The sequence below is a fragment of the Watersipora subatra genome, chromosome 1, assembly GCF_963576615.1.
Source record: "Watersipora subatra chromosome 1, tzWatSuba1.1, whole genome shotgun sequence".
Classification (NCBI taxonomy): Eukaryota; Metazoa; Bryozoa; class Gymnolaemata; order Cheilostomatida; family Watersiporidae; genus Watersipora; species Watersipora subatra.
Window position 1 is genome coordinate 25,146,257 of NC_088708.1, and position 13,376 is coordinate 25,159,632.

At 37.9% G+C, this 13,376-nt stretch overlaps 2 protein-coding genes across 2 annotated transcripts in view; one reads left to right on the forward strand and one right to left on the reverse strand.

Annotated features, from left to right (window-relative positions):
- LOC137385846 (vacuolar protein sorting-associated protein 18 homolog) overlaps positions 1–6,676 on the forward strand; it is a 45,744-nt gene extending 39,068 nt beyond the window's left edge. The window contains exons 22-23 of the mRNA XM_068072420.1: positions 5,051–5,109; positions 6,540–6,676. Coding sequence (XP_067928521.1) covers positions 5,051–5,109; positions 6,540–6,603 — 123 coding nt within the window. The 3' untranslated portion in view covers positions 6,604–6,676. The remainder of the gene's footprint in view (positions 1–5,050; positions 5,110–6,539) is intronic.
- A 774-nt stretch (positions 6,677–7,450) lies between these two features.
- LOC137385847 (bone morphogenetic protein 3-like) lies at positions 7,451–12,488 on the reverse strand. The gene is made up of 4 exons (XM_068072421.1): positions 12,433–12,488; positions 11,762–11,960; positions 9,397–10,319; positions 7,451–7,646 (listed from the first exon to the last, which is right to left on the reverse strand). Exons 2-4 carry the CDS (start codon positions 11,919–11,921, stop codon positions 7,455–7,457), a joined length of 1,275 nt encoding a protein of 424 aa, XP_067928522.1. The 5' UTR covers positions 11,922–11,960; positions 12,433–12,488; the 3' UTR covers positions 7,451–7,454.
- Positions 12,489–13,376: the final 888 nt, after the last annotated feature.

The following is a 13,376-nucleotide window of genomic DNA, read 5'->3' on the forward strand; positions in this document are numbered from 1 at the left end:
ATGATCAGATTACGACTTGCCGATTAGATCAACCCGAAACAAAACGGTAAAGTAGCGAGCATCTATATTTGATACGGGGTCTTTGGTAAAACCCGAAGTGTTTGTCATAAATTAGTGCTACGATAAGTTTTATATTGAGCTTTTTATTGGCCTTTCGATTCACGTGAGAACATCACGTGGCAAGACAATAAATAAATTTCATGACTTCGTCAGAAAAATAAAGAGATTTCAATCTACGGCGGCTTTTCGTTTTTGAGCTTTTGAGAGCTTGTAATCAGATTTCCAAATATTTGGCACCTACAACACAGCTGAGTAAGACATGGCGAATCTTTTGATACCAAATAACTGTAATGTGAATTTTGTTGCAAGTCAACCTTTAAACTTGCAGTAAGCCCACCAATGCCCTGGATTTCCTTCATGCCCGATCAGATAACTCGTAGGTGGGTTTTTAAGAGACTGATTCTTAGGAACCGGATGAAGTTTTGAAATTAAATATTTTAGCAGCCTGGCAGAAGGCGCAGAACAAATACTTGCGAAGTTTGGATAAAATCCATCAAAAATGTGGAAATGCATAGCGTTTACACAGACTAACAGACAGACAATAATAAAGTGAGATTTATCCCACGACCAAACTCGAGCGAAGCGATTGTTTGGGAGCTTTATGATAAATGCATATGCGCGCACAACTCCCGAAAATTTATCCGTCAACGGCCGTTACCAAACCCTTGTACCGAAATCCCATCAAAAAATTTAACCATTTTTGTGTAGAGTCGTTTAAGTATAATAATGATATAAAACACATATAAACCTATTTAAATAGGTTACCAAGTCTTTGAAAAGTTGACGCACTATCCTAAAACTAACCCATCTGATCGGATTATACATAAATAGACAGATTAATTTGGCCTAAGATCGCCATTAAAACTTGACAAACCTTTTTTAATCAAAATTAAGACCGGCCAACGAAACGCCGATAAAGCTATACGACAGAGAGTAGAACCATTAAGTCGTGCAAATTTCACGAAAAAACGTGCACATTTCACCAGTCTATGGCATTGTCCAATTGCCGAAGGTTTCTGTAATTAGCGTAGAAGTACTGAAAAGTAATCGTTTCTTTTTCGCCGATTCTACCGGACTCCGGCATTTTGGACACTTAGCCTATAATGAGTACTTTGGTATTCCAACTGACGTCCAAAGCAGTGAAAGTAGAGGAAATGCTGATAATATTTTTCTAACGATTCTTATAAGATTATTACAATATTTAACTGTAAGAATAATTATTCGATTTTATAAGATTATTATAAGATTTAGTTATAAGAATAACCATTCGAATTTACAAGATCAAAGTATATAGTGACTGATGGGGTGCAATATGTTACTGTTATTATTTTTCTAAAGATTTTGTTGATGATACTGTGGCTATGCCTAGTATCGCGGTACTGCTAAGCCGTTTTTAATATCTGCAAAATTAAGTAATAGGCCTACATTTTCTTATAGATATACATGTACATCTATTTCTATGACAACCATCCAAAATCTGTTTAGATTTTTAAATTCAGCATAATTTTCTGGATATACATACAGAAATCTAGATAAATATCACAACTTCTTGATATTGGTTGCTATGACCAATGATATACAGCCCCCCAGCCTGTGTATATTACACAGCAGCTTGCTATTTTACTTCTAATATTGCATTTCTCCTATTGCAGGGGAGATATAAACATATAATCTTTTCCTTTCATTATTGCTGTTTGTTGTACATAATAACACCCAATACATTACAGCTACCATTGCAGCTACCATTGCAGCTACCATTGCAGTTCTCCTATTGCACTGCAGTGCCATTTGACTGCTAATATTGCATTTCTCAACTGGCAGTACCCTTTTTTTTCCATTATCACTTTGGTCATGGGCTGTATGACAGGGGAACTTTTAGTCAATATATATAGATTTATATACATGTAGATTAAAATTTATTGCTTTTTAGGCTGCATGAAATCTCTTATCATAATGTCTCAAACTCCAACAGAACAAATTTTCACACCGAATAGATTTCATTACATTCGAATGGTTTATCCATCCCTTCCCCCTCCTCCCCTGCTCATACACCCACCACCCAGTTGGTGATGACACATTGCCTAAGAATCTTTCCTTCTATTTTGAGTAGCTAAGTGTGACTGTTTATGCGCGCTTGTGGTGGAGTCTCTACTAGTGCACGAATATTTATTTAGTCAAATCTCTAAGTCGTTGTCAAGTGTCGTCCTGTTACTAGAAAATATTTTCTATGGGAAACAGAAAATTATGATAAGCAGATTTGTCTGCGGGCATGGAGCATGATGTGTGCTCATTTGCCTTAGTTATCTGTAAGGCGAACCCATTTCCTCTCGGTTTGCTTTCGCAGGTGAGAAAGGGTGTTCCACCAATGCAATCAGTGCTGTTCAATTGTCTCTCATAACACGCAGTAGGTTCCCATGTCACTCGGGTGCCATGAATAAAAATAAGAATTAGCGCTTTCTTGGTCAGTTTGGTAAAACTTCACAAACAGGATGTGATGTAAAATATTGCATAAAATGTTACAGCTAAAAGTTTTATCTGTAACATTTGCCGCTCTTACAGACTGCATCCACTTCTAAAGGTGGGATCCTTTGCTTCATTGATTCAAAAGTTTTATTTATTTGCCTATCAGAAATCTCATGCTTTCATAATAAATACTTTGTGCGTAAAATGTGATAGATTATATTATATTTAAATATTCTATTCCATGCTTATAGACATACTGTTTATTTGTTATTTAGTTTTGTCTATTTACACTTGTACCCTTCACCCTCCTTTATCGTCTTGCCATAGGGGTTTTCCTTAACATTTTTGCGTAAGGCTGTTTTGTATGTACAAAAATTCTTTTCTCTTCCCTAACGCTTCTATGTCACAACATCTGTAAATAATTTCCCCATTTTGCTTCCTAAAGCCAGTAGCACGCATGATGCGGATTTATAAATGTCAGCCATCTGCTTTGATCAAGCATTTGGCATAACTTTATACAATTCTTGCTATGTTAATATCATCAAGGATCTAACGCAGCATTAGCATTTCTTGTGTGTCTCCTTCCAATTTCATGCAGATGGTTGAATTGTCTGCCAGAAATCAAATTGATTTTATTGCAAGGCTGGACAGGTGTTGAACAGCTCCTCGCTGGCTGTTTGCCCTTGCTTCATTTTAGTCGGTGCCTCCCTCTTATACCCCTACCCTCTATACTGTCCCTCCCTCTTATACCCCTACCCTCTATACTCTCCCTCCCTCCCTCTTATACCCCTACCCTCTATACTCTCTGTCTCCTCCCTCTTATACCCCTACCTTCTATACTCTCTGTCTCCTCCCTCTTATACCCCTACCTTCTATACTCTCTGTCTCCTCCCTCTTATACCCCTACCTTCTATACTCTCTGTCTCCTCCCTCTTATACCCCTACCTTCTATACTGTCCCTCCCTCTTATACCCCTACCCTCTATACTCTCCCTCCCTCCCTCTTATACCCCTACCCTCTATACTCTCTGTCTCCTCCCTCTTATACCCCTACCTTCTATACTCTCTGTCTCCTCCCTCTTATACCCCTACCTTCTATACTCTCTGTCTCCTCCCTCTTATACCCCTACCTTCTATACTGTCCCTCCCTCTTATACCCCTACCCTCTATACTCTCCCTCCCTCCCTCTTATACCCCTACCCTCTATACTCTCTGTCTCCTCCCTCTTATACCCCTACCTTCTATACTCTCTGTCTCCTCCCTCTTATACCCCTACCTTCTATACTCTCTGTCTCCTCCCTCTTATACCCCTACCTTCTATACTGTCCCTCCCTCTTATACCCCTACCCTCTATACTCTCTGTCTCCTCCCTCTTATACCCCTACCTTCTATACTCTCTGTCTCCTCCCTCTTATACCCCTACCTTCTATACTCTCTGTCTCCTCCCTCTTATACCCCTACCTTCTATACTCTCTGTCTCCTCCCTCTTATACCCCTACCTTCTATACTGTCCCTCCCTCTTATACCCCTACCCTCTATACTCTCCCTCCCTCCCTCTTATACCCCTACCCTCTATACTCTCTGTCTCCTCCCTCTTATACCCCTACCTTCTATACTCTCTGTCTCCTCCCTCTTATACCCCTACCTTCTATACTCTCTGTCTCCTCCCTCTTATACCCCTACCTTCTATACTCTCTGTCTCCTCCCTCTTATACCCCTACCTTCTATACTGTCCCTCCCTCTTATACCCCTACCCTCTATACTCTCTGTCTCCTCCCTCTTATACCCCTACCTTCTATACTGTCTCTCCTTCCTTCAGCTCCTATTTTTACGGCGCTAGTTTTCTCTAGTTGAACACATGACACTTTCTGTTACTTACATTTCATCTGAACTGTTTCACCACCCAATGCCAATTCTCTCTATTTTATTACCAGCTTACAACAAATACTCAGCCGCTATGACAACTAGCAAATTGTTAGCTGTGTAATAGATTGATCATGACACGAACATCTATTAAATTTTAATACATAAAATATGTAGAGCTATTGTTATTGCAATGGTTAAGCATTGCAGGTATACACACTCTACATTACATACTGTAGTTTTTATTGCAGAAACATCATTATTTCTGCTATTTCTTTCAGCCACCAGAAACTCTGCGTTTCAATTGTGATTATGAATAAAAATGGCCAGCGCTTATCGATGAAACCATTTGATAAACTAAAGAGCAATAGCACATACCACCTTTTTTTTAAACACAGCTGCCCGCTAGTTGTATGGCCATGGCATGCTTTAAGAAGGCTGCAAAAAAGCCTCAAATACTATGCTCAATTGCGGACCCAGTGTGGTCCGCGCGTAACTACATGGGATATAAGTCTTTAGTTGGTCAGTTATAGACTATTGCAAAGCTGTATATTGTCAATGGTGTTTACTATTGAAAGCTGTTTTGAAACAGGATATGAAAGCATCTGTGTAATCATGTTCAAGGAAAGCTGTGATTATATTGACAGAGAATGTGCTGTTTATAGGCGGAGTTGGATGAGCTAGTGGCTACGGAATGCATATTCTGTGGAGATCAGATGATAAGGTAGGGCTTTACTATAAAACTATTGATCTCTTTAGCTGATGTATAAATACACCATTAGATCTCCATGTGCCAGAGATGAAGATGCACAGATAACAATTCAGGTGGCCGTATCAATTAGCTTTTCATATTTTAAATCTTTCCAATGATTAGACATTCTAAAATCATGATAGCTATGTACAGTTCATTTCTTTGGCCCACATATTATAGTAGCCAACTCTGGCCACTAATTCACTTTTGATTAAAATATACAGCTTTTGTTGGAGTGCTGCCAATTTCTAGCTTTTTACAGCTGCATCCTCTCAGCTTACAAAAAGTACCCGCAGACCTAATTAATCTTCATCGACAAACATTGGATATCTACTATTGCTTCCTATTTTGGTAATTGCTGCCCATTTAAAACATAATTCTTAGCTTTTAAATGGGGTGCGAAACAGGATTTCTATAACTCTGGTTTTTGATTAATATATGCAAATATTCAGTCAGAAGTCTCCATATGACTCCATAAGTATTGAAACGGCCTGTGAAACAAGAAAACTAAACTCTAAGAGTTGAGTATATTAAAACTACCTAGATGGTTTTTATGACTAAAATTTCTCGTGCTAGCTACAACGATGTTTTAAGGTCCGGCCACGCGTAACGAATTATTCGTTCAATCTGACCGGATTCACGAATTTCACAGAATTCACAGATTTATTCGGCCGAATATCACAGAATCGTCTGAGCTGTGTATGCACACCGAATTCATCAACGAAACGCTTTTAATTGGCTAACCAATTTTTTTAGCGAGCACGGTTCTAGTAGCTTTGACAAGTGGTATAGTCCAAGACACGTACGACGACACACAATAAAAGTATCACTGTGATATGACTTGATACATACGATGCAACGGCCTATATGCGCTAGAGATAGCGACTGTCAAATGCGAAATGTCAAGGCCGAATTCAATGTGACGTAAGACCGCTTTCTTACAACGCCATATATGCGGGTTCGAGTATATGACCACTCAATACAGTTTTCCTTCAGGCTATATTCTCTGACTGATTGATGTATTGTATCAGCTAATTCTTTTCACTTTTTCGTTGGAGAACAGAAAGTTCAGCCTGAAGTTCCTCACATAATTCCTACCAATTGTATGTGAGGTATCCATCATACCTAACACAAATTTTTGGGCAAATTAATAGGCTGGTTCTTGAGAATCAGAATCACAAAGTAAGGCTGATTCCTATAAAAAAAAACAATGCTATTCTGTAACTTAATAGAGTGATGAAATAAATAAGGTGTGGTTCACTCACTGTCGTTTTAAATGTTAAAAGATCCACGCGCTACTTCAATACTTGTCAAATCATATGTAGATGCTGCTGTGTAAGCTCCTCTGGTAACCATGGTAGGAAAACCCCCATCCGGCGTATACGGTATAATTCATATTACAGGACTATAGATGAGCCATTTATAACTGCGGAGGAGTACGAGGAGGCTTTGGACAGCTGGAGCTAACTCACAGCTCTAGACTCCTATGTTGCTACTGTGTACACAGTCACTGTATCTTTGATATTGCTTTTGTTCCAGATTATTGACTTTTCTCTGATTATACTCTGATTATAAAACCATAGTCAGCTTACCGGTTGTTTAATTTGTTTTCATTTGATAATTTTATAAGTTTATAATATTTATTCATCTTTGCAATTTCATGTACAGATTCAAGAAGGCAAAAAATTGTCTAAGTATGGCCAAAATATACAGGAAATTTTATCAACACAAACAATTTTCCTATAAATCAATCTTTTTTAGCATCAATAAAGTTTCAAAAAAATATATATGTGTACATGTATAAGTGTACATGCATAAGTGTACATGTTTATGAACTCAAAATCAAGAATAAAGCAAGGATCATTCCACAAATAAACCATCCTACAAGCGGCTCTAGGAGTTATTCTCACTTACTTTATATGGACTAGCGCTGCTTGTCGTGTCGGCAAAGACACTGAGCTTAGTTTCATCTGCATAATTCTATTTACAAGTTAAACTAAACTTGAAAAAATACTGAAGTAGAGTGTTTACAGTATTCTCATAATAAAAAATGACTTGCAGAAGGAAAGAAATAGCAACTGACAAGGTCTGCTGCGTTATATAATACGATTAATTCAACATATACACAAATGGTTTCTTTATGTCTGTACAGGAGTGTTTGTAAGATATCTAGGCACTTCGCATTGTAAGTGGCACCTCTCTACATAAACACTGACTTGTCCAGCCGCGTATTACCGCATCGATCTTGCGGCAACTCTTCCAGCTACTACCCTTGAACTTTGCTGCTCTAGCGAGAATTTTCGATGTTTTCTTTCTGATCATCGGCACACGCAAGACTCAACCGACATGTCGGGATAAGTTTTAAGCACGATGTTCTGATCGGCATCATAGTAGAGTAAAGTGACTGACTGAAGCTGTTGGGGTACACAGCATAGCTGTGGTACTTTTGAGCTGGGTTCAACTGCCGTAAGTAAGCTTTGGAGGGTGGCATGATTTGTCAGATCTTTTCCCTGTTACAAAAATGTTTACCAATTATCAACTACCAAATAAAAAAAGTAATAAAAATGTCTATCAACTACCAAATAAAGAGAAAAGTGTTAAAAATGCCCATAATATTAGGTCAGCTTGGATTAGTTGTGGCTTGTTTGATAAAAGGTTTCTTTTAATAAGTCAATCAGATAGTTCAAGTGGTCACTATGACCACACTCTCATGTGAGAAGTATACAACAGCATGTAGTTGCATACAAAAGAAGCTGGTTTTGTATACTTCAGTTGTCAGGGTTGATTATGAGAAATAATATTTACATTATTAAAGCTTGCACGCACAATAAACCAATACCCTAGGACACTTATGTATTCGCTTCATCTAACTTTCGCGTTTTCGCGGAGTCATCCTTTCGCGAAAATTTCATGTGCGAAACTAAACTATCATAACGAACGAGCGAAAACGCGAAATTAAATAGCTTTGTTCATCGATAGTTAGGCCTGTATTCACTGGTTGCGAGTTGGGGTGGCTAATGTTAGGCGACTAGTTATGAACACCTAGGGTGTGGTGGGGGGGGGTGTAAGCCCCCAACAGGTTTCTCTCATGTAGGGCCTCAGCCGGGCCTCTCGTGTGAAATTTTAAAAAATTTTATCGGAAAGTATCAACATTTTTCTATTTTTTTAGATTTGTTTTGTTTTAGGTGATGTGACTGACGAGACGTTTTTAAATTAAAATAGGCAAAACTTGACCGCAATTAACATGCTCAGAAAAAAGACATCTTTTTCTTTTGAGCGTTTTAACAAAGATCAATTTTGGGGATTTTATTTTAAGTTCATTTGGAGGTTTTTACGCTTTCAATGGAACATGGCCAAGCGGGTGTTTGGTAAAACTTGATCTTTTGCAAACCTTTATAAAAGCCGTTAACAAGGATATTATGCCGCTGATGATGATAATAATGACACCTAAGAACTACTAAAAGTTGATGTTTGTCTCTATGGTTTGGAATGAAGTGATATTCTACAGCGATAAAAACCGTGTCCATGGCCGTTGGGCAAATAACTTTTCGAATAAATGATGTTGAGGTCGAGTTATCTGAAGCAATTTATCATTGCGTTGGAACTGACCAAACAAATCCATTCGAGTTGACCTTGTGTTTGAGATGAAATGTTACATTTTATCTGAGGGCGAGTTATTCAAGTTGGACTGTACTTAGCCGTAAAAAATTCCCAAAAAGTTGGGGCGGCTCAGCCGGCCAGCCGCCCCAGAGAATACGGGCCTGTTGATAGTCCAAGAAACAATTGGCAGCAAGCGATCAAATTGCATTATCGACCTTGCCCACACCATTCTACCTGCGGTTTACAATTACAAACTAGTCGCAAATTGAAAAAAAATTTTATCGGTGAACTGAACCTGAGGAATCTAATTATGTTTGTTCCACTGCATTTATTTTCACATCACTATATTTTCGCACTCATCAGAGCTGTAAAATTAAGTGGCCGCGAAATTTTACTCTGTATGCTATGCTACTCACGAAACTAAATACTAGCGAAATATAAGTGTCCTAGGGTAGTTGTATATGTGAAGCTTATTACATACACTAGTAAAAGTGAAAATGCCTTTACATATGAAAGCCTGTCGATTTGATTGTTAAAGAAAACACGTGCATACATATGTAACACCCGTTACTCTTATGATAACGGGACCGTGTAAATAACCTATCACGCACATGTGTTATACAGTATCACACACTCACATATAACAAGAGTATTACTTACATATGTAAAAGGGAATATGCAGGTTCCAGAGCAATAGTAAGCATCTATCTTCCTCGGTTCAATCACTTGGCTACCCCAACCGATGTCTTCTAGATTTATTCGCAAAGGTCTCCTTCCACAGGTTTCAGAATCATCACTGTTAGTGTTTTCTACTTTTTTCTGCGACAACAGCTTATTCTTTCGACTTTTGCCTCTTTTGCGTTTGTTGTAAAACTTCGGCCAGGGAAGATATTGAACCTTTGGCTGTGAAATAGATTCAGAATTCGAAATGTCATCATGCGACATTGTCGGCTCAGTCGGTACATCCTTGAAAGCAGACTTTTCTACCTCCACTTTGTTTGTCATCTCATTGTATTTATCTTCCGTATCGATTTCTCTGAGCAAGGCATCACTCAGCTCATCAATTCGATTGTCCAATACATTGCGTCGTTTTCGCAGCGTTAATTTCCCAGATTCAGGATTTACCATGCTATTCAGCTCATCCGTCATGTCTTCCTTCGATAGCTTAGTATGATCAGTGATTTGGTCCATCTCCAATGTCCTCGTGTTGTGAGAGTAAAGAAGTAGGAATGGCAGCTCGTGGTGTTTTACGAACAGATGCATGTCTACCGGCACCGACACAAAGTCCGACTTAACGTCACTGAAGGCTACAGCCAGCTTATTGTTGGTCTTTATCGTATTGGTGCATCGTCGTACGGTGTCTGTTAAGTTTATTTGCTGCCAACCTTTTCCTGCAGGGTTTAAACGCAATCTCTCGACCAGTGACACGTAGTATGGTGACACTTCGAAGCTGTCTATTTGGAGAGATACCATCGCTTCCAAAGAGCGTCTATAAAAATATAATTCGGCTCCGACAAATGTTTCATTTTTTTTCTGCAGCGCATCTAGGTTGAATATCAGCTTGTTACCGGAAGCTTGGGATCCTACAAAATGCATACTGTTATCGTAAGCTAGTGAACAATCGTGTTGGTCAATTATACTTCTATCATCAAATCTAAGGATCAATTCAAGAATATTTCTGTTGCATAAGCAATAGAAAGATAACCTGTCAGATAACCTTTACAAAAATATTGTTTTGAACATTTACATTCGAATTTGATTGTTTCCAGAACCCATTTCATATGATAAAATAGTTGTATGTTGGATCAAGAACTGCTATAAGAATACATTGTCATTTGTCTAATTCGTGCAACAACTAAAAAAACTGATGATTATGCTTTTATAAATACTCCAGGCAATTATGCATAATAATAAAACAAATTTATTAAATAAGATAGGTGTAAAAAAGAAATGTAAGCACTATTTTAAAAAAAAGTAATGGGATAGTTAGCATAAGTAGTTTTTTATTGTCGTTTAACTGCAAGACAGGCAAAAAGGTAGAGATTTGGCAATGCTAGAGATACATACTAACATTTGACACTAACAGATCATATGAACTTTATCTTAGCTTGTCCATCCACTGTTTACCTATCGTTTTTTTTGACGTCATCACCCTGTTTGCACATGCGCTCGTCCACGAAAAAGCCGCCATCTTTGTAGAAAACAATCGTCATTCTCTTGAATAATAGTGTTTGTAATAATAATAATTTTTTATTGTTGTTTTGATACTACAATAAAAAATTTGCAAACAAAAGCATTGTTTGCAATAATTAATTGCAGAAGCTTCGTGTTTTTAACGATAAAAGTTGTCCATAAAGATGGCAGACAACAATAGAATGACGTCAAGAAAAAACGAAGGATTCTTTGTTTTTTATATTTTATTTATAATTTACTCAATTCTCTTCACTTCTCTTACGAAATTGCAATGCCTCAAGAAACTTTGAATGTAGAATGCATGTTTAAAATTACATGGGATGTAGACTCAAATCTTTGTCATAGATTTTACATTGTATGTTGTCCATTGTACTCGTACCTTAAAATAGTCGTTAATTATGGTTTCACTGTATCATCCAGGTATACGAGAAGATGAAATTACAAAACTGCAACTGAAATAAATAGCCTTTCCCAGCTCAATACTTAAATGTAGGCCTATCTGTGAAAATTATTTACATTTTATCGCCGGAGGAGTCAAACTAGAGTAAAACCAGATTATCCTAATAATTTTCTTGTCATATTTTTAAGACCAACCTGACATGAACTAGACAGCAGCTAGTCATGACACTAATCATATCACTTAACCTCGTTTACTGCCTTGGCACTCCTATTATATGCATTGTGCTACAGCATTCGCACCTAGCATATCTTCCTGTAATTACTACCAACATAGCCACTTAGACACACAACTGTCTCCGTATACATCGTACAAGTGACAACGGAAATGATAGAAAAAGGCACTACTGTTACGGGCAACTATGCGCACAATTACCTTTGTAGGCCGGTATGTAGCGGATGGTGTTTGCCTCTCCTTGAACTCCGTGTCGTCGGTATTGTTTGTAAAGCTGTTTCATTTTTCTAGGTACGTCATCCTCTCCGTAGGTTAGAGCCGCTACATAGCAAGTGGCTAGGATAATCCAGGTAATTTCCATTGCATGAGTCGAAGCGATAAATCAGTTGCAATGATTATTCTAAAATAGCAAAAGGCAGAGATGTTGTTATATCAGCAAACAGGGGGCAAATACTGTGTTTATTATCCATGCAGAACTCTTTAAAGACATTCTCAAAGGCAACCTTCGGTGAACTGATGAATGGCAGGAGTAGCTATAAAGCGGTGTACGCATATTTAATTTTGAAAATCTCTAGTTGTGTTTGTTTGTCTACATTGTCAGATATTATCAGGCGGCATTCTTCCAAGAACAAACAACAAGCTACATTGTGCTCCTCTCGCATGTGAAATCTACTTTAATTGTTTTTGTTGTTTGAATTTATCTTTTAGCAACTCGTGAAAGAACAGAGATGATGACATTGTTTTAAGAGAGTTTTTATCACACAATGCTGATCAGCAAATAAGATCTTTCCTTTTCATCTATACAGTATCTGTTAACTCGTTTTATCTGTTAATTTGTTAGATTAAAATTTTACTTCGTCCGATTTTCTTACCTTAGTTTTCTCTGCTGAGGAGAAACGTTGTGCCTCTGACTGCGATTCTTTCACCAATTCTCACCAGCTATTACAACCGATGATTACCTAAATCAAATAAGCTCCGCCCTCTCAAGAAGCGTGTCCCTTAATCGGCCTATCAGCATTATGCCCACTGCTGCGCCTCCCAATAAAATGAATTTGTGAATTAAATCTCTAAGGATTATGATAATGAAGTCTCCGTCATCTATCAGCCACAGATCTTAGCATTATTTCTTTGACTAGTTAATTAGGAGAGGCAGAGCGTGCTGGACACATGTTCATCTAATCTAGTGGCCTATACAAACTCAATTGGGAATCTTTTGAAATTTAAACAGATTGGTTTGTATCATCTAAGAGGGGATTAAAGTTTTATGGCCATTGTTGAAGAACTGGATATTCAAGTTACTGATTTGTAAAAGCAGATCTGATCTTCTTGCCCTGTACCTAGTGAACTGGTATGAATGTTAATTCTTCTTCTACCATCCCACAAGCACCTGGCATTCACCACAAATTTAGATCTTTTAGGCAAGTTAGTACTCGTCAATATATTCCCCACCCTTCAGATGCGATAGTTTCCAGGGGTGTCCAAAAAATCAATTAGCATTACACATTCACCATCTCTACTATAAGTGAGTCATTTTAAATTGGAAAACAACGATTATATTTATTAAATAAAACATTAAACATTCTATATGAGCTGGTCATCTGGTCATCGCAAAGCTTAGGCTAGCGAAAGCACCTCGAAAATATTTGGTAATAGTCAGTTTTACAACTTTGAGCTAACAGAGGAAACATGAGATGATAGCAGCGGTATTGAGCAGTTTCTACCAAGTACGGTTGGACAGCTAGCCTTCCCATCAGCATATAAAAATATAGGCTATCCTTATGGAAGTCTGAGGATTCTTACAAAGAAAGATTTCTAC

What these genes read in the sequence shown, in the direction of transcription:
- LOC137385847 (XM_068072421.1), bottom strand. Translation starts at nt 11,921, where the DNA reads ATGGAAATTACCTGGATTATCCTAGCCACTTGCTATGTAGCGGCTCTA. An exon ending in CTACATACCGGCCTACAAAG is followed by an intron (nt 10,320 to 11,761) that starts GTAATTGTGCGC and finishes TGCATTTTGTAG; the next exon opens with GATCCCAAGCTTCCGGTAAC. An exon ending in GCATATTCCCTTTTACATAT is followed by an intron (nt 7,647 to 9,396) that starts GTAAGTAATACT and finishes TTTTTGTAACAG; the next exon opens with GGAAAAGATCTGACAAATCA.